Consider the following 22,035-nt stretch of genomic DNA (forward strand, 5'->3'; position numbering starts at 1 on the left):
TGGTTCAAGAATCATAAAAGGAGGTTGTATATATGGAAGAATCCTGGAGATACTAAAGGGTATCAGATAGATTATATAATGGTAAGACAGAGATTCAGGAACCAGGTTTTAAATTGTAGGACATTTCCAGGGGCAGATGTGGACTCTGACCAAAATCAATTGGTTATGAACTGTAGATTAAAACTGAAGAAATTGCAAAAAGGTGGGAATTTAAGGAGATGGGACCTGGTTAAACTGACTAAACCAGAGGTTGTACAGAGTTTCAGGGACAGCATAAGGGAACAATTGACAGGAATAGGGGAAATAAACACAGTAGAAGACGAATGGGCAGCTCTGAGGGATGAAGTAGTGAAGGCAGCAGAGGATCAAGTCGGTAAAGAGACGAGGACTAGTAGAAATCCTTGGGTAACAGAAGAAATATTGAATGTAATTGATGAAAGGAGAAAATATAAAAATGCAGTAAATGAAGCAGGCAAAAAGGAATACAAACGTCTCAAAAATGAGATCGACAGGAAGTGCAAAATGGCTAAGCAGGCATGGCTAGAGTACAAACGTAAGGATGTAGAGGCTTATCTCACTAGGGGTAAGATAGATACAGCCTACAGGAAAATTAAAGAGACCTTTGGAGAAAAGAGAGCCACTTGTATGAATATCAAGAGCTCAGATCCAGTTCTAAGCAAAGAGGGGAAAGCAGAAAGGTGGAAGGAGTATATAGAGAGTCTATATAAGGGCGATGAACTTGAGGACAATATTATGGAAATGGAAGAGGATGTAGATGAAGATGAAATGGGAGATACGATACTGCGTGAAGAGTTTGACAGAGCACTGAAAGACCTGAGTCGAAACAAGGCCCCGAGAGTAGACAACATTCCATTAGAACTACTGACGGCCTTGGGAGAGCGAGTTCTGACAAAACTCTACCATCTGGTGAGCAAGATGTACGAGACAGGCGAAATACCCTCAGACTTCAAGAAGAATATAATAATTCCAATCCCAAAGAAAGCAGGTGTTGACAGATGTGAAAATTACCGAACTACCAGTTTAATAAGCCACAGCTGCAAAATACTAACGCGAATTATTTACAGACGAATGGAGAAACTGGTAGAAGCCGACCTCGGGGAAGATCAGTTTGGATTCCGTAGAAATATTGGAACACGTGAGGCAGTACTGACCCTACGACTTATTTTAGAAGCTAGATTAAGAAAAAGGCAAACCTACGTTTCTAGCATTTGTAGACTTAGAGAAAGCTTTTGACAATGTTGACTGGAATACTCTCCCTCAAATTCTGAAGGTGGCAGGGCTAAAACACAGGGAGCGAAAGGCTTTGTACAATTTGTACAGAAAGCAGATGGCAGTTAAGAGAGTCGAGGGACATGAAAGGGAAGCAGTGGTTGGGAAGAGAGTGAGACAGGGTTGTAGCCTCTCCCCGATGTTGTTCAATCTGTATATTGAGCAAGCAGTAAAGGAAACAAAAGAAACATTCGGAGTAGGTATTAAAATCCATGGAGAAGAAGTAAAAACTTTGAGGTTCTTCGATGACATTGTAATTCCGTCAGAGACAGGAAAGGACTTGAAAGAGCAGTGTCTTGAAAGGAGGATATAAGATGAACATCAACAAAAGTAAAACGAGGATAATGGAATGTAGTCGAATTAAGCCGGGTTATGCTGAGGGAATTAGATTAGGAAATGAGACACTTAAAGTAGTAAAGGAGTTTTGCTATTTGGGGAGCAAAATAACTGATGATGGTAGAAGTAGAGAGGATATAAAATGTGGACTGGCAATGGCAAGGAAATGGTTTCTGAAGAAGAGAAATTTGTTAACATCGAGTATAGATTTAAGTGTCAGGAAGTCGTTTCTGAAAGTATTTGTATGGAGTGTAGCCATGTAAGGAAGTGAAACGTGGACGATAAATAGTTTGGACAAGAGGAGAATAGAAGTTTTCGAAATGTGGTGCTACAGAAGAATGCTGAAGATTAGATGGGTAACAAATGCAAATGAGGAGATACTGAGTAAAATTGGAGAGAAGTGGAATTTGTGGCACAACTTGACTAGGTGAAGGGATCGGTTGGTAGGACATATTCTGCTGCATCAAGGGATCAGCAGTTTAGTATTGGAGGGCAGCGTGGAGGGTGAAAATCGTAGAGGGAGACCAAGAGATGAATACACCAAGCAGATTTAGAAGGATGTAGGTTGCAGTAAGTACTGGGAGATGAAGAAGCTTGCACAGGATAGATTAGCATCGAGAGCTGCATCAAACCAGTCTCAGGACTGAAGACCACATCAACAACAACAACAACAATGCTGTTCTCGAATGGAGAATATCATTTGTTGGGTGATGGACGATGCAAGCCAAGTTATGGAGAAATGATGGGATGCAGCACGAAAGATGGAGGTGACTATTGTCGTCAATGGTCAGCTGTACATTTCCACTGAAAAACTGCGACACTACCATCCTAATCGGACCTCAAAATCACTTATTGAATAGATTATCCTCCTCTACGATGCCCCAACGACATGTACCACTGCGTAGTGTGTGTGAACACTAAGCTGTGTGTAAATAAACCGCAACCTATAGGGTTCATTTGAATTGTGTGTTTGTTTGTGTGTTTGTTTATGTATCTGAGTTTGCCAAAGTTCAATGTTTGTTGCATCAAGAGATATTTATTTGTAATTGCTTTTTTCTCAATTAATGATGCGCCATGTGACCAATATATTAACTCTGAGTGGTAAACAACATTATTTCTGTAACAATATAGTGGTGAACAGACAGATGTTACATGACAAGCTCTTTAGATTTTGTTTATATAAAGGTATCTGCACTCTTTGTTAACTGATTTTTGGTATGCACCATTAGTTAAAATTGTATTCACACGGTATCCATGACCGAATATTTCGTTTAGCCACACACTTTGCATGTACCTTTGATTACAATTGTGTGAATGAATAGTTCTTATGCTTCAACATGATAGCCCATTATCTTTGATTAGTGTTTATACTGAATAGTGCCTTCCATTTATTGTTTGTATTTTGTACACTTAGTTGTGTAAATATTTTACCATTTTATTATCTGAGATTCTTTTGTCTGCAGCATTGATGACAACCATTTGTGTTCATAGTACGCACATGACAAAGTCATTTTGAGTTTTGCATGTGACATTGGTTAAACTTCTATAGTTGAACATTTCTTCCATTTTTACACTTTGTCTTATGGTTTTGACTATTTCTTGTGTACAGGACTGAGTTTGATTAATTGTTCTTCTTTGTTATATAATTCATACATATTGCTTTCATTTTTTAAATTCCAGTTACGTTCTGAATCATAATTTGTTGTGATACTATCTTCTAAACCACATTTCTGGTTATACTGATCCATCTCAAAGACAAGCACAATAACCTTCAGTGGTATAAAAGCACTGTTGTATGAATTTTGAATTCATTTTGTTGCATTTGGTAAAAGGAACATGTGTCTGTAAGTTATTTGCTAAAATTTGATTGAGACGATCCATGCTTTGAATGTATCTTACTTTTTGTGGATTATTTTCAATGAATGAAATTTTCATTTTTCCTCTTCCTTTTTTTGCTTTTGTGTATCTTCGTGAAGAAGTTCACGCTTGGTACGTACATTAATGGCTCTAATTGAGGTATTGTGGAGATCTGTGAGCCGTGTTATTGTTTTGAGCACACTATAGAAGATACAAATAAGTGACGAACATTTTGAAAATATTTAGAACTAATCTTCCACTGTGAAACTATGTCGTTCCTACATATTGTCTTTTCGCAAGGTGTGGTGTGATGAGACGAATCCATCAGTTCCATTTCATACATTTCTGATGTTGCAGATCAGTCCTGCATTACAACTCGTTAGACGTTTGCAAATGTGGCATTCTTCTTGGAGGAAAGTGATTTGTTTTGTGCTAGATATCCTTCCTCTGTCCTTTACGTATTATTTAACGCATCATTTGTAAGTTGGATGAGTAACTGTGAGTTTCATAAGGGTGGCCAGAAACTGTTGTCTGATGCTGTAGTTATGCAATAGTGGTAGCTTAGTTGCAAAGACAGAGAGGTTTAAGTTGACCATTAGGGCTGGTGCCTGAGCAAGTAATCATGGTGAGGTCGGCAAGAGTATTTTGGTCATCCCTGGTGGTTATACTCATGACAAGGGGTAGCAAGGGATGGTTACCGCTCATGTGGCATAAGCACTGGTTGCTGTTGAGAATGGGTGAGAATAGATGTTTCTTTAGACAGCCTGTGAATGGAAGAATTTGAATATACTTAGTGTGTGATGTTCATATTTAACACTCTTTATTTCAGCGTTTGGGATATTAGGGAAATCCTTGATAATAGTCATAGGAATAATTTTGGGTGTGGATTTACCATCATTTTTTCATTTTTTGAGAGGGAATACTTTGTCTGTGAGTAAGTTGGCTACCACATGGTGTTTAGTATAAAGAAACTTTTTTCTCTGATACATTTAAATTTTATATTTTCCTTTGCTTTCAGGCATTTGAAAGTTGGTGACCTTTTTCAGCTAGGAGTCTGCTGGTATAAATCAGGTTGTTTCTTCCATTACTCATCAGTGAATGCTTGTAATTTCAGTGCTTATGCAATGTATGTGCTGATTTTCAAGTATAATTTGAGTTTTGCCATACAAGAGACGGGGTTTCTTTGTATACATACAGTCGTATTCCATCACATGCCACCCACCACATTCAGTTCATTTCTTTGGTGATCGTTGGACTGATGTAAAATTGTAGAACAGCAAGAATACTTACATGAGAGATTTAATTTTCTTCATTTTGGGGTTGTATAATGTAACTGACTTTCCCTGTTTGGCACTTTCTCTGAGATGAACTGAGGCTTCTCTGTTAAATATGCCATGGCCCTCGTACTGGCTATCAGCAGTAAGGATTGGTCGGTTGGTTGATCTGGGGGTGGGGACCAAACCGTGAGGTCATCAGTCCCATCAGATTATGGAAGGATGGGGAAGGAAGTCGGCGTGCCATTTCAAAGGAACCATCCTGGCAATTGCGTGAAGCGATTTAGGGAAATCACGGAAAACGTAAATCAGGATGGCCGGATGCAGGTTTGAACCATCATCCTCCCAAATGAAAGTCCGGTGTGCTTACCACTGTGCCACCTCGGTCTGTGCAGTAAGGATCACTTTCACTTCTATTTTCTTGATGAGTGAACCAATGGCAACTGTGAGATTCCTATCCTAACTCTTATGTTTTTTCGTGAACATACCGCAGCCTTTCTCTATCATTATTCACAGTAGATATGTTGGTAAATTTAATTGTATTCACAGTAGGAGCTGTGGCTAGCATTATTTTGATAAGTGTAGTCTCTTTGTGTATATTCGAATTAACTCAAACATACTTGATAAATAATTCATATGGAATGCTTAAAAGAAATCCAAGACATATATGTAACATTTACATCTTAGTCCTTGGTGCCTATAACAAACAATAAGTTAAATTAGCTATGAGTAAAGTTAGGTGTGATACTTTGACCCTACTGTTGAAATATTTAAATGAATCGAAGTTATCTGTTGTATTTTTATAGAGAGGGCATTATTAGGTGCAGATTATGATACATGGACCCTTAAATTAAATAAAGAACTAGCAGAAGTACATTTATTAAAGTAAAAATTTGTTTTATGGCAAGAGTGCAGACAAATGCATTTCATATCATGGCTCATTGCCAAAATTATAGAGAGGGTACAAGCAGGAACCATTTACATGTCGAGCCCTATCAGAATATATTATTGCCGTTAAAGAAGGAACCATTTGCATAGCTGTCCTTGACAGGATATGTCTTTATCATTAACTGGATCAAATACTAGTCACTGACGTAAGTCATGTTGGTGAAGTAGTACGTACTCGTATATGACAGTTATAAGAACCAGTGCAGTAGTGTGTGCGAAAGTGGAGACGTGCAAGGATGTCAGAAAGGAGCTATCGCATCAGGCCATGAGCACACTATGAATGTAGTTTCCCAGTTTGTTGGAGTATCAGTGTAGACTGTCCAGCGAGACCAAAAAAATGGCGTACTACTTGAAGCCACGAAATGCAGCATACGAACAATAGTTGCGTCACGACTTATCAGTGGCAATCGGTTTCAAAACCGAGAGGTGCTTCAATCAATGCAGCTCCATCTGCAGTTTCGAACCTGGACTGTCTTCACCGTGGAAAAATATTATGACAGCTTCATATGCCGTACATGCTATTTACTCAGGTGCATACTTTTCTGGGTAAACAGCTTGTATGACATATGAAGTTGTCACAATAGATATTTTTCCACGGTGAAGATGGTCCATGATAGGAACCAGTAGTGAATAAATATATTGTAAGACAGCAGAGTGTATATCATGCATTTGTCCAAATAAGAATAGTGGTTGTAAAAAGATCCTAACGGAGAGAGACTGAAGACGACCGTGAAATCCTATTAACGACAACAGAAGCCCAACAGGAATTTCAGTCACTTTTCGAGTGAACACTGCGAAGGGAACCGTATGGAATTAATGTTTAGAGTCGAGAACCTGACGAAAGGCCATTGCTCACAGTGGCACATAAAACTGGACAAAACACAGAAAGTTGGCAATAACTGACTGGACGTTTTTGCAATGGTCCAAGAAGCTGCGCAGCTTTGCCTCTTCCCAAAAGACGCAAAGCATGGTGTACGCTGGTGGCCTAAAGTTGCATTTAACCTGCAGTAGGTGTAACATGCACTAGGTGGTTCTGTGATGTTTAGGAATGTTCTTCGTGCTCTACTGATCATGTTTATTGTAAAGATGAATACGACATCTGTTGAATATTTTCTGTGATGAGGGGCTGCATTTCCGCCTAAGCCTTCACAATGACTATGACGTGGACTCTCCCACCTTCCAAGGTGACAACAGTCATGTTCACAGGTCTCCATGCATATCGTCAAGCACCCTACCTCACTTTAACTGGCCCAATATATCACATGGCGTTAACAGGGTAGGAAATGTCTCCAACTGTTTGGAACAGCAGGTGAAACTTAGCAAGCAGCATCCCTACAACCTGGTAGCTATACAGGACATAATCGTCAATGAGTGTCTTTAGCTGTATATGGCACATCTGAGGAAGCTTTTGGACTCTATTTCCTGCAGAATTGAAGTCATTAGCAAAGACAGAGCGTTTGTTACAGGGTAGGCTGTCAGTGTGAAGGTTCAGGACTAACTCTTTTTTGGATGTGCTTCATATGCAATGGTAAAGTTTCATGAGGGTATGTGTGGATGTCTGTACCTCCGGGATCTCCTCTCAAGCCTCTGAATCGATTTCCACAAAATCTGGCACAGAAACAGCATGCCTCACGAGTATTAGCACTCTGGCACTTATAACTTCCAATAGCAATGGAGATACAGGGAGAAATGTGTTTTTTCTAATGCTTGATGTCTATGCAGCCCTCCACGACCAGCACGTTGTGTGGGAACAGTATCAGCCTTCCAAATCAATCTGTTTTGCAGGTCAGCCTAGATGTCAGAAGCAGGAAACAGTTTTCCTTTCCCAACATGTAGGCTACCCTGCATGACTGACATGCTTTGCATGTTGCCCTTTACATAAGGGGCAAATAGATGATATTCAAGCCCCTGATCCGTAGCCTGTCCGGTATGACAGACACACTGTGGGAGAAGCCTACCCTGCTTTATTGAATTGTATTGCAGGGGATGCAGGTGCTCATGAGCATGGCTGGGGATAGTTTAGGGTAGATAGAGGAGCAGATGGACAGAAGAAGAGAGAGGAGGAAGTGGAATGAGAGGGGGGAGGTGGAGGCGATGAATGAGGCAGGTTGAAAGTGTAGCGGGGTAGTGGGTAAGTGGGAAAGGAAGAGGGTGAGGCAGTGGTGGAAAGAGAAAGGGGGGAGGGTATCATCAGAGGGGGGAGGAAGATATTATCAGTGAGAGGGGTGTAGGAAATGGACAAAGAGAGGGGGTAGAGGACATGAAGAGAGAGAGATATTGGGGAGAAGGAGACAGACTTATAGAGGTGGGAGTATGAGGTGGACAGACAGAGTGAGGAAGAGGAGGAGAGATAGAAGGGGATGAAGTGGTGTGTTCGCTATATGTGTAGGATGCATATACATGGGAAGCTATGGGGAAAATACTCTATATTCCAGGTTACTCTCCTGACAGTTGACCATCCTCGATTTTGTGTACACTGCCGCTACATTTTAATTGGTTTATAGCAACCAACGTGGTTCCCAGTTCAATAATCTGAATCATTTAGCATAAACTAACCCCACACAAAACAGATGTTCTACAAATTCAGGCCTCAGTGTGAATTTTATTAAATCAGAATGTATTTCTCTAAATGATAAAATTTAAATTTGTTGTCATTTCCAACTGTTCATTTTAGAACATGCTTCGTAGGGCTCACACCACACTCGACATTATTTCTACCTCTTCATTCACATGAAATGCTTTGATTCCCGACACTTTGGCAAGCAGCTTCGAGACATTGCTTTATTTGGTTGACTGCTGCGCTGAATTTGATGCACAGTGAATTTGTGAGCTTTCTTAAGAGATGAGATAAATTCTTAAATGTGATTGGTGGTTACAAAGAGAAATAATACAAAGATGAAGTAGTAAGATTTTTCAAAACGTTTTCTTTAACTGTTCCAGTATTTTATTTCTACCCTAAAAGAATCGTCTTTTTGGATGTCTCTCATGTGTGCATTGTCGTCGCCTTGCCTAGTTTCTTTTCTGTGCTTATATGTTGTTTTACACAGATCAGTGAGTTAACTAACTCAGGAACAGTGCGTCAGCGTGATCCCAGGTGCTCTAAAGTGACGTGCTGGTGGTGTGTGTTGCCAGATGGAGGACATGTTGAGTGGTGGTACGGGCCTGGGAGGCGCTCTGCCCGTGGTGCAGACGAATATCACCAAAAAGGCAGTCCTGCAGAAGAAGCCGTTGGATGCCATCCGGGCTGCCGACTTCCGCGCCATGCCCATGCTTATGGGCGTGGCCAAGCACGAGGGCATCATGCCACTGGCCTGTAAGTCATCTGTTTTTCTGTCTTACCGCTTCCACTGCTTCCATATTGACATTACGATGTACACATGACTATGTATGAGGTGTAAAAAACCTGCACTTGGTATACAAAGTTTTAGAATGTTTGTAGTAGATAAAAAGGAACATTTGTTTAATGCGACAAAAATGTGAACCCCTAGGGGTCCATGAAGGATTTTGATGCTATACTGCTGGCCACCGTAAATACAACACCAAGAAAGACAAGAGGTAGCACAACAAAATTTATTTTGTAGATAACATGTTGACCAAGTATCAAATGATTACGTTTACAGACGTCTGTGACATGTGGTTCCTGCCAGAATCAGTAGCCAGAGTAGCCGCCACTGTTGAAGATCACCGCTGCCACACGTCTCGGCATTGAGTCAAAGAGACGTTGGATATGTTCCTGGGGTACAGCAGCCCAAGCAGCTTCCACACGTTGCCAAAGATCATCTGGTGTGGCAGCTGGGGATGTAATCTGGGCCACTCGTTGAGCAACCATGGACCACATGTTTTCTATCGGCGAAAGATCCGGAGAGCGAGCCGGCCAGGGAAGCACTGCAATCTGGTTACTGACGAAGAACGTTTGGACAATGCGTGCCACGTGTGGTCGCGCATTATCCTGTTGAAATATGGCTGTGGCCGAACCCTGAAGGTAAGGAAGGACAACTGGCTCCAGCACCTCGGATATGTAGCGCCGGTTATTTAAAGTACCGGCAATGCGTACTAGAGGCGTGCGAGAGTAATATCCAATACCGCCCCATACCATAATACCCGGTGCAAGACCAGTGTGGCGGTGCATAACGCAGCTGTCCAGCATCCTCTCTCCACGGTGTCTCCACACTCGAATCCGACCATCGTGGTGCTGCAGACAGAAGCGTGCCTCGTCAGTAAAGACGTCATTCCATACTGCCGTCCACATCCGTCTGTCACCACACCATTGGCGACGGAGACGTCTGTGGTTTTGCGTCAATGGTAGACGAAGCAATGGACGTCTTGCGGACAGACCACTCTGCTGTAAACGGCGTCGAATGGTACGCGCAGACACTGGATAATGCGTTACAGACGCAATGTGCTGTGCTATGGTTCGGGATGTCACAGAGCGATCCGTCACTGCCATGCGCACAATTTGCCTAGCGGCACGTGCAGTGGTGCACCGAGGTGAATGCGATCGACCACGTCGGTCCGTCGTACCCTCCTGCATCCAACGGTCACATATCCGCATTACAGTTGTTTGGTTTCGTCCAACACGACTAGCGATTTCTCTGTATGATAATCCACAATCTCGGTAAGCCACTATCCTTCCTCTGTCGAACTCGAATACTTGATCAAACGATGTTCTCTGTTGTCTACGAGGCATAACTGATCGTCTTGTGAAACAACCACAAGGTAAACACACATGCCGAACGTACACTCGTCGAAATCGCCAAGCCTTAAATGGCGCTATGAGGTGGCGCCACAGGCGCCCGTGATGTGCGTCTGCGCTGAAATTCTAATCAGTTGCATATCTCATCGCTGCAAACCCATGGTGTAAATTTCACTTGATTCGGATGCTTCCTTCAGGGTGTTGCATTTACGGTGGCCAGCAGTGTACTTATATTTAGAGAAGGCCTGTGATGAATATTATTTCAGAGATGTTGCTGAAAATGTCGTTTGTCTACACTAATACACAACTGGCATTTATCTGCTTATGATTATTTTACGAATAACGTCTGCAGCTTCAGGCAAACATTCAGCCAGCTCATCTGGAGTGTCTATCGATTTTTTGTACACCAAACGCTTCATCAACTCACGCAAACAGAAATCCATAGGACTGAATTCGGGAGAATATGGTGTCCATGATAGTGGCAGACCGATCCCAATTCAGTAACTGTGGGAAAGGTCTGCAAATGTCCTTGACATCAATGGCAAAATACGGTGAGGCCCCATGATGCTGGAATGACAGTCCTTGCCTGACTGGTAGCGGGATATTCTCTTACATTTTAAGCAGCACTTCATGGAGAAAGATATTGAAATTTCCTCCATCGAGCATGTTAGGTGGAAGATACACCACAGTCATCGATCATCATGAACAATCATCAATACCAGGCCACACATATGTGTTAAATCCTTGGTGATGGTCTTTCCGCGCTGTTTACTGACTTTTGAATTTTTTGGCTGAAGGAGAATGAGTATGGCACCATTGCACTCATTGTCGTTTGCTCTCTGGAGTATGGCGATAAGCCCAAGTTTCATCTCTTGTCACTATAGAGTTGAGGAAAGCCTCGCCTTCAGTCTCAAAACGGTCAAGGAATTCGCAAGCGGCACTGACTGTTGATTTTGTGTGCTTCGGTAAGCCTCTTGGGCACCATTGCGCACACAGTTACGATTTCATGAACAAGATTTCGTGAAATGTTTGGACAAACTGCATGGAGGTCGTCAGTTATCGAACGGCGACCAAAGTGAAGATGTTCTTCAATTTTTTGCAGCACATCATAAGTCACAACAGACGGCCATGCGCTTCTGTCTTCGTGAATTTCCGTTGTTCCAAAATTGAAATTCCGTACCCATTTCGTCACATGCTCGCTTGAGCTTACGTCCTCTCCATAAACTGAAACAACTTCGCACCGGTGTTCATGCCTTTAGCAATTAGGTAGCGAATTACAGCGCGCACTTCGCACTTGGCGGGAGCCGGAATGAGAACGCTCATTTGTAACAGTCACCACAACGCTAATCGACAAGCTACTGATTGTTGGGAGTGCTCGATCCTTCCGCTGCCTTCCCACTACAGTACAGTTGTACCGGCTGCCCCAACGGACATTCCATGCTAAAGCTACATTCCTTGTAACCTTACTTGAGGGATAGCCCTCGTGGTTTATTTTTTATGTGCAGTAAATTGGATGTGCAAAATGAATATGAAATTCATCGACGAAATTCCAGACGATGTTCATAGATAATTTCGGAATTTTTTTTTGGTATAAGGAAGACATGGTGCCGGCCGGTGTGGCCGTGCGGTTAAAGGCGCTTCAGTCTGGAACCGCGTGACCGCTACGGTCGCAGGTTCGAATCCTGCCTCGGGCATGGATGTGTGTGATGTCCTTAGGTTAGTTAGGTTTAATTAGTTCTAAGTTCTAGGCGACTGATGACCTCAGAAGTTAAGTCGCATAGTGCTCAGAGCCATTTGAACCATTTGAAGACATGGTCTACGGCGATAAATCGATTTCATTTCTTTCCTAAACCCGATTGATCTTTCTATCTGTATTGCACTGCACAACAGTGCAACTGTAGGCGGTATCAGCAATAGGTCTTGTTCCATTCAGGCACAGAACTTGTTGATGACAATGATGCCCCCTTTACCCTTCGCTCTCAGTCTTGTATTCAGTACTGTCGGTTCTGTCCCGGGTTTGATTTTCCAGCAATCTTAGTTGAACAGTAACAGTGATACACCACAGTATAGACAGGTTTACTGAAGAAGAGTTGGCCAATATGCACGTCGTGTATGGGTGCACTGAGTGTAATAGGTAAGCAGCACAGTAGCCCTATGCTAAGCTTTCCCATCGTTCCAGAGGCGACAGTAACCACATCACAGTAGTCTACATCTCTATGTAGGCATCACTGCACTATTTTCTATCTTTTGCTGATTGAAAATTACCTGCTCTTTCACTATCGTGAAGATATTTGTACAAAAACAGAGGTAAATGGGGAAAACACCCTATAAATCAGAACTAAGCTATTAGCTTGTAATGAAGCATCAGAGGCCATGCGTCGATATTACCAAAATGCTCTGAAAATATCACCGAACAGCCTTCAACGTTTCGTTGTTGGTTCGGGTTCACCCTGAATACACACGAGAAAATGAAATGGGTCCATGTGCTGCGCTGGAGGGAGTGCGCACCTGTCGCCATGGAGGAAGGAGTGGTTGAGCGTCTCATATTCCTGGGACTTGGACAGACCTTCTACTGGCTGCCAGTATGCCAGTGGGGCATACGATGAGCGATAGGTGTGGTATCAAAGCATTTGACCGAGACCAGTTGGCGGATACCCGATGCATGGTGAACTTCGTACCCCACGATGTTCTGGCAGTGGACTTTTCACTTGTTACAGTGACAGTCATGATGACGATGATGTGCTTTGGGCGCTCGACAACAACCTTACCGTGTCGAGGATGTACCGACATCGCCACTATCTAAGGAATGTTGCCATCACCTAATAAACCGCCATGAACAACAAAATCAAAATGGTATGGGTGTTCACACAGGGTATTACTGATAGTAATAGCAGGTAAATGGGCTCACTGCAGCAGTGTTCTCGACAAGTCAGTGCTGGGCAACAACAACAGGTGAGCAGCCGCAGTATCTAGAAACTCTCCTCGCTGTTGGTCAGAAACATCTGACTCCGCTCATTTCACACCATCAGGTACAGACCGAGCGGTGTAGCGCAGTGGTTAGCACACTGAGCTCGCAATCGGGAGGATGACTGTTCGAACCCGTGTCAGGCCATCCTGATTTCGGTTTTCCCTGAGTTCCCTCAATCGTTTAAGGCAAATGCTGGGATGTTTCCTTAGGGCACGACTGCTATTCTTCTCCATCCTTTCCTAAACCGGTAGTAGGCCTATGCTACGCCTCTAATGACCTCGATGTCGACGGGACGTTGAACACTAATCTCCTCCTCCCCCCTCAGGTACAGAGATTATCACTGGTGAAATAACATCGCCAGTCGACGCCTGGAGAAAGATTTCTTGAGTTGTTGAGTTGTGGCAGTAAGTGGTGCCCGCTTACAAAACGTAACCCGCCACCGCTAATAACCAATGTGCCGGATGAAATCACAGTGCTATTCGGGCACTTCTTGAAGGCACCCAACCGGTACTGACAGCCTTCACTCGCTATCAACCTAACCTGCTTAAGTTAGCTGACAGCCCAGATTTAGCATCTCATATCCTTCTGTACACAAAGCAGATGTGCCACTGAGAATTAAAACTAAACTCATTATAGCGAGGAAAACACAACTTGCACCACTGGTGCCAGTGTACACTCTATTGCATCCTGAGCTTAGACTGGTAGCGACACGAAACAAATGAACGTTGATCCAAAGTCGTACAACGTGTTGTGACTTTTATCAGGTCTGGTACTCCCATCAGCCTCTGTGCCAAGTGTCTTCCTCCAATGCACTATTAGCACAGAAAATTAGCCCTGTCAGTGCAAGGACATTGGCAGACAAAATACATGGTGATCAAAAAGTCAGTATAAATTTGAAAACTGAATAAATCATGGAATAATGTAGATAAGAGAGCTACAAATTGACACACATGCTTGGAATAACATGGGATTTTATTAGAACCAAAAAATACAAAAGTTCAAAAAATGTTCGACAGATGGCGTTTCATCTGATCAGAATAGCAATAATTAGCATAACAAAGTAAGACAAAGCAAAGATGATGTTCTTTACAGGAAATGCTCAATATGTCCACCATCATTCCTCAACAATAGCTGTAGTTGAGGAATAATGTTATGAACAGCACTGTAAAGCATGTCCGGAGTTATGGTGAGGCATTGGCGTCGGATGTTGTCTTTCAGCATCCCTAGAGATGTCGGTCTATCACGATACACTTGCGACTTTAGGTAACCCCAAAGCCAATAATCGCACGGACTGAGGTCTGGGGACCTGGGAGGCCAAGCATGACGAAAGTGGCGCCTGAGCACACGATCATCACCAAACGACGCGCGCAAGAGATCTTTCACGTGTCTAGCAATATGGGTGTTTTTTTTTGTTCTAATAAAACCCCATGCCATTCCAAGTATGTGTGTCAATTTTTACCTCTCTATCTACATTATTCCTTGGTTTATTAAGTTTTCAAATTTATACTGACTTTTTGATCACCCAGTATACTAAACTTGTGAGCAGTTTAGTGGGTCTGACCTAGTAATTAATACCTCTTAACTAAAATATATTTAAGGTTATAAATGGCAAGGCAAACATAATGTATATCTCTCTTTCAACCGTGCACACACAAACACAAACACAAACACAATGCATTGTTGGAAGCCTTCTCTACAGTCGTTATAAATGCACCACATTCCAACATGCCTCCTTACATTTATATCGGTGGCATAACAGAGTCTTAATTTAGCCGCACGGGGTAGCCGCCCGGTCTGGGGCGTCTTGTCACGGTCCGTGAGGCTCCCCCCGTCGGAGGTTGGAGTCCTTGTAACGCGCCGACTGGCGGTACTCAAGATCAAACTCACAGTGACAACGGATCGTACTGTACCAACGTCGCTATGCCGCTGATGTATGGCTTCCTGCCGAGCAAAATTACCTGAGTGAAACAATCGACCATACAGCATGAACATGGTGCAGTTTTAATTTTACAGTCGATGTTATGACTGTGGATCGCTATTAGTTTTCAGAAGATTCCAGCCGTAGCGGAGCGCCTGGCAAATACTAAAGTCTAGCTCGTAACGTACTTGCACTCTTAAAAGACAAATTGAAGACAGATCAACCCTCGGATAATTAATACTTCAGCAAACATAACCACTGACGAGACGGAAGACACAAATTTCGAATAATAATAAACAGCGCCTTTACTAAACACAGCGTCGTAATCGTACAGTGACACTATTACACCACGAATAGACACGCTGAAACATTCCAATGACACTGACAAACAATATCGAGCAGCAATTACGAGACAGGCAGATTTCGATAACAACTTCCGTTATCGTACTATCGCACAAAACAAAACAAAACCATTTTAAATACAATACCTGTTTATATTACGTAAAGCTAAATGTTACCTCTAGCTTGCAGTTGTTCTCACACACAACAAAATTCTCACAACGCAGCACACTATCTCTGGAAAAGTCTCTTTTAATTACTTTCAATGTTTATATCCAATATATCGTCGTGTTACGACCAATTCACTTTAAGTTGCTTTCACCGATATCTATAAGGATTAAGATAATTGATGCTACCATTAAATCTCTTTCTGTTTAGTCCAGCGTTGCTATGTAAATAATACGACGTAACGTATTCCACAGATTTACCAATCTTTGTTATAAGTTTAATAGCTGTCTTTTCCGTGATAACTTTCGACAACTTCAATTCTAATTGAAGTTACTTAGGACACTCTTTCCATAAATGAAATCGTTTTAAATGTTTAGCATATCTACCCTCCGTATATTTAGCGTGGATCAACTCAATTGATGAACTTTTTGATCAGATAAAACTTACAAATACCATCGTAAAATTGTCATGAAAAGCGTTAATATCTCTGAAACGAAACCTCTGCGATTCTCACAAAATATAGCTACACACAACAGCTATTAATTGAACACACGTAAAGGTTTCTTCTAACCCAAGAAAACTGGTATTTATTGGGTCTAGGTATCTCAATAAAATTTAATTCACGTAAGTGAGCGAGTGTCAGCAAAGACTAACACACCCAAAAACACGGAAATTCAATAATAAAAAAAAATAAACAAAAATCCTAGGCGCCACCGCCTCTTTAACCCTAACATAAAGTAACAATTTAACACAATTCTGAGCCTTTTCAGGTGTTAGCAAAATGCGACCGGCTAAGTTCCCTAAATTGAAACAGACCACTCGTCACTTTGACTAACAAAGTTTTTGTTTAGTTACGTGTTGCTTGTAAATGGTTCCTTCTATTCTCGTCGCTTATCAACTCAAGTACTGGTGCGATCTATCATATTACAGTGAAACATTTCGAATCCATACGAGCCAATTCTAGGTCCGCTGTATGATCGTGGTATTTAAACAACAACAAAACAACTTGTTCGAGGCTTTCCATTCTCGACACACACCAGTCACTACCAAAACACTCCAACAAAGTAGCTAACAACCCAAGTACCTCTGGGCGAGCAGCGACCACTAATCGTACACCACGGACAGGATATCGGTTCCAACGATTCCTAAAAACTCATCAACTGAAAATCTCCTTCTCTCTAACCTGGCTCACTTTGTATCTATCACAGCAAACTAGCTAACTATTCCTTACTACCGAACTGTCCAAAGGGCGACAATAAATCAATTGCCCTAGCGCATAAATTTGCCAAAACGAGTGTCTCATCTGCGATTTATAAAATCACACAAAGGCTACTTACATTCCGCAGCTCAGCTTTGGGAGGAAACTACCGTCACAGCCACGTAGATGAACAGGGGTCTAAAAGACAATGTATCCATACTGCCTCCGTAAACTGCACCAAAATAAGATACCCGTTTTACCAGCAAAACTTCTTTCCCTCTCCCAAGCCTTAAACACCAACTGCGGTGCCTCAATACACTACGCAATGGTGCGGTACCCTATCCGACCTAGACGTACCCCGATATATCAACTTAGTCGGCAAGAGGTCTACTCGGGAACTAACTACCTGCTTACGTCATGCAATAGGAACCATTTACACGCACAAACACGCAGCAACTTTAGGCCATTAATTAATTATTCGTTGCTGCTGTCGGTTCTCTACGACAGCGGCCGGCTGCTGCGCGTCGCTCAGGCAGCATCTCTGGACACAGCGACGGCGAGTTGTTGCATCGCTGAAGTCACGCGCACTCACCACCAACTGTTTTTTTCGTCGACGCTCTCGGATCATCTAAAACATATTTTGTTGGCCTTAATACATCGCACACGTATATTTATAGTAACCACCAGGTGTTATTAGCCATTTATCGGGTCGGATGCTCATCAATAGTAATGGCGAACGAAACCCGTGCGTTTTGACACAGCACATTCTCCCTCGGGCATGGGTGTGTATGTTATCCATAGCGTAAGTTAGTTTACTTTATATTAAGCAGTGTGTAAGCTTAGGGACCGATGACCTAAGCAGTTTGGTCCCATAAGATCTTACCACAAATTTACAATTTTATTCTTAATTTCTTGTACTTACTCTTTACTTTTGTCCCGATTAACAAATCATCAACAAACACACCTACACAGATCACGTAATTTGCAGTCATGAGTACGTAAAAGGCAATACACTGAGATGACAAAAGTCATGGGAGAGCGTTATGCGCCTTTACAGATGGCGGTAGTACTAGCGTAGACAAGCTATAAAAAGGCAGGCCATTGGCGAAGCGGTCATTTGTAATCGGTTGATTCATGTGAAAAGGTTTCCGACGTAATTGTGGCCGCACGATGAGAACGGACAGAGTTTGAACGCGAAATTGTAGTTGAAGGTAGACACATGCGATGTTCCATTTCGGAAATCGCTGGGGAATTCAATATTCAGAGATCCGCAGTGTCAAGGGTGTGCCGAGAATATCAAATTTCAGGCGTTACCTCTCACCGCGGACAATGCGGTGACCGGCTGTCTCCGCTTAACGAACGAAAGCAGCATTGTTTGCGTAGAGTTTCCAGTGCTAACACACAATCAACACTGCATGAAATAGTCGCGTAAGTCAATGTGGGACGTACGACGAACGTGTTCGTTTGGGCAGTGCGGCAAAATCTGGCTTTAATGGCCAGTGGCAGCAGACAACCGATGCGAATGCCGTTGCTAATAGGACGACACCGCCTGCAGTGCCTGTCCTGGGGTCGTGACCATATAGGTTGGACCCTAGACAACTGGAAAACCGTGGCGTGGACATGTGAGCTCCAATTTCTGTTTTTAAGAGCATATGTTAGGGTTCGAGTGTGGCGCGGACCCCACCAAGCCATGGACTCAAGTTGTCAACAAGACACTGAGCAAGCAGGTGATGTCTCAAAATGTACAAGTGCGTGTGAAATCTTATGGGACTTAACTGCTAAGGTCATCAGTCCCTAAGCTTGCACACTACTTAACCTAAGTTATCCTAAGGACAAACACACACACCCATGCCCGAGGGAGGACTCGAACCTCCGCCGGGACCAGCCGCACAGTCCATGACTCCAACGTCTAAGAGCGCTCGGCTAACCCCGCGCGGCGCAGGTGGTGTCTCCATAGTGGTGTGGGCTGTGTTTACATGGAATGGAATGAGTCTTCTGGTCAAACTGAACAGATAATTGACTGGAAATGGCTATGTTGTCCTTCTTGGAGACCATTTGAAGCCATTCATGGACTTCACGTTCCCAAACAACGATGGATTTTTTTATCGATGACAATGCGTCATGTCGCGGCATCACAGTTGTTCGCCATCTGTTTAAAGAACAGTTTGGACAGTTCGAGCGAATGATCTGGCCACCCACATCGACCGATATGAGTACCATCGAACATTTATGGGACATAACCGAGAGGTCAGTTCGTAATCGAGAGGCCAGTTCGTGCACAAACTCCTGCATCGGCAACACTTCCGAAATTATGGATGGTTGTAGAAGCAGCTAGTCTCAATTTTTCTGCAGCGGACTTCTAACGACTTGTTGAGTTCATGCCACGTCGGACTGCTGCACTACGTCGGGAAAAACGAAGTCCGACATGATATTAGGAGGTATTCCGTGACTTCTGTTATCTCAGTGTATGTACTTCTTTTAAAACCTAGACTTCTCAAAAATTCATTCAAACAATCATATCATACTCTACGACTTTCATGTCATACACTGAAGAGCCAAAGAAACATGTATACCTGCCTAATATCGAGTAGGGCCCCCGCGAGCACGCAGAAATGCCGCAACACCACGTGGCATGGACTCGACTAATGACTGAGGAAATGCTGGAGGGAATTGATACCTTGATTCCTGGAAGGCTGTCCATAAATCCATAATAGTACGAGAGGGTGGAGATCTCTTCTGAACAGTTTGTTTCAAGGCATCCCAGATGTGCTCAATAGTGTTCATGTCTAGGGAGTTTGGCGGCCAGCGGAAGTGTTGAAACTCAGAAGACTGTTCCTGGAGCCACTCTGTAGCAATTCTGGACTTGTGGGATGTCGCATCGTCCTGCTGGAATTGCCCAAGTCCGTCGGAATGCACTTCGGACGGAATGGATGCAGGCGATCAGACAGGACGCTTACCGTACGTGTCACCTGTCAGAGTCGTACCTAGGCGTATCAGGGATCCCACATCACTCCAACTGCACACGCCCCATACCATTACAGAGCCTCCACCAGCTTGAACAGTCCCCTGCTGACATGTAGGGTTCATGGATTCATGAGGTTGTGTCCACACACTCGGGAACTTCACAAAAATATTTACGTATTTTATGTAATGCTGTAATACCACCATAATGTTTCAGTGATTTCAGACTGTGCACTTTTCTCTGCCTACAGTACTGAGGATCTATAATGGAATTGTGAATAGTACATACGGAGAGGACTTCTACCAAACGAAAACGGTGAACGACCTGGTGCGACGGGTTATGAGTAAGTAGCTACAAATACACATGCTATCTTTAGTTGGCAGCACTATCTAGGCAGGTGATAAGTAAGAAATTTTTTATGTTAAACATGGGTTCATTTTTATTACGTACAGAACCGAAAATATTACATGTTAAAACTTACTGATAAGTTTACAGATATTTTCTATTTTGTAATCGATTTGTTACTCATGTATTCTTGTTCATTTTTTAATCAATATATTATATCTGAGAATATAAATTAATGTAAGGATAGCCAACAAGTTATGTTTTAGTTATACTCCCATTACAACAATTCGCATTGTTAAGGGGTGTTGTTTCACACTTTGTGGTGTAGTTTGTAGTAAACAGGAGTTAGCTAGAAGCAGTAATCAGTACTGTTGCAGTCGTCAAATAAGACGGATATGTAGCCTGGCAATTCACTGCAGTTTTGTGTGAACAGGGAGTAATTTGTCCCAATTTGGTCAATTACTACATCTATTTGGATGAAGACATATATAAACTGAAGTGATTCGCCGAAGGTGTCAACTGTTGCTCAGCACTAATCTGAGATGGGCAGAATTACTGTTCCTGAATAGTGACCAGTAGTGGTGCAGGATACAATGGGTCCAAATGCGTCTGAAGCAATTAGGCGTGATATCTTCAAGGTGAACTCCTAGCCCCCTTCCACTCGGGAATCCCCGCACCTAGGGCAATTATGTGAGGTACAGGATGCTTCCTGATACCTGTCACGTGACTGCCCATGCATCTGCGGCTCTTGTGTAAGTAAAAAGTGGCGGGAAAGTAAAGGTCACCCATCCAATATGCAGGCTTTATAACGCTTTCCCCACTGATCTCGGTCCGTGGGATGGTTTAAAAAAATGTTGGGAAACCTCTCCGTTCCTCCTTTTCTCACTAAACCTATAGTAATTAACTTCGCTCTCCCCCTTTTATTATTATTTCAGTTATGCAAGTTTTGTCATTCGAAGTTTGTACGTTGTGGTGAGAAGACCATTAGCAGAAAAGTTAACCACTTGAAAATGTTAGTAAATATTACCGTAATTTATGGGGTAGGACACTCTGACACTACGGTGTATGACTGTAGTGTAGCTGAAATATTATAATTTAATGACAACATGGCATATTCTGGAAAACGGCAGTAAACATTAGCATAATTTATGATTGAGACACTTCGACATTACAGTATGTGACTGGGATGCTGTTGAATTACAATAAATTAGTTCTACAAAATGGTCATAAATATTACCATAATCTATAACATAAGACACTTTGACATTATAGTATGTGGTAGAATTACTACAATTTAATGACACCACGATGTATTCTGCAAAACGCCGGTAAATATTAACATGGTTTATGATTGAAGGCATTACACATTAATGGGGTCTTGCGGAATTACTATAAATTAATGAAATTATGTCAGATTCTCTAGGCAATCCACTATAAAACCGCCTCCCACTGCTATTCACAATTTTTGACTAATTTTCTCTAGACACTTACGTTTGTGCTCTAAGATATATACAAAAACATGATTTCAGATGTTTAAAAATTACTGCAGTACATTATTTAACAAATAAAACCGATATTACACGTTCAAAATCAGTGCAGTATATTATTTTACCAAATGCACCAATATCCCACATTAAGAGGCTCTGTAAAAGCTGAAATATTGAAATTTTTGATTTTTTTTTCACTGATCTTAATCTACAGAATTTCCCCTTTCTAATGATAGAATATCTATATATGTA

At 42.4% G+C, this 22,035-nt stretch overlaps 1 protein-coding gene across 1 annotated transcript in view; it reads left to right on the forward strand.

Annotated features, from left to right (window-relative positions):
• LOC126416842 (cholinesterase 2-like) overlaps nt 1-22,035 on the forward strand; it is a 193,200-nt gene that overhangs the window by 98,263 nt on the left and 72,902 nt on the right. The window contains exons 6-7 of the mRNA XM_050084725.1: nt 8,838-9,018; nt 20,202-20,294. Of these exons, the coding sequence (XP_049940682.1) occupies nt 8,838-9,018; nt 20,202-20,294 (274 nt within the window). The remainder of the gene's footprint in view (nt 1-8,837; nt 9,019-20,201; nt 20,295-22,035) is intronic.

This window comes from Schistocerca serialis, chromosome 8 (genome assembly GCF_023864345.2).
Source record: "Schistocerca serialis cubense isolate TAMUIC-IGC-003099 chromosome 8, iqSchSeri2.2, whole genome shotgun sequence".
NCBI classification, from domain to species: domain Eukaryota; kingdom Metazoa; phylum Arthropoda; class Insecta; order Orthoptera; family Acrididae; genus Schistocerca; species Schistocerca serialis.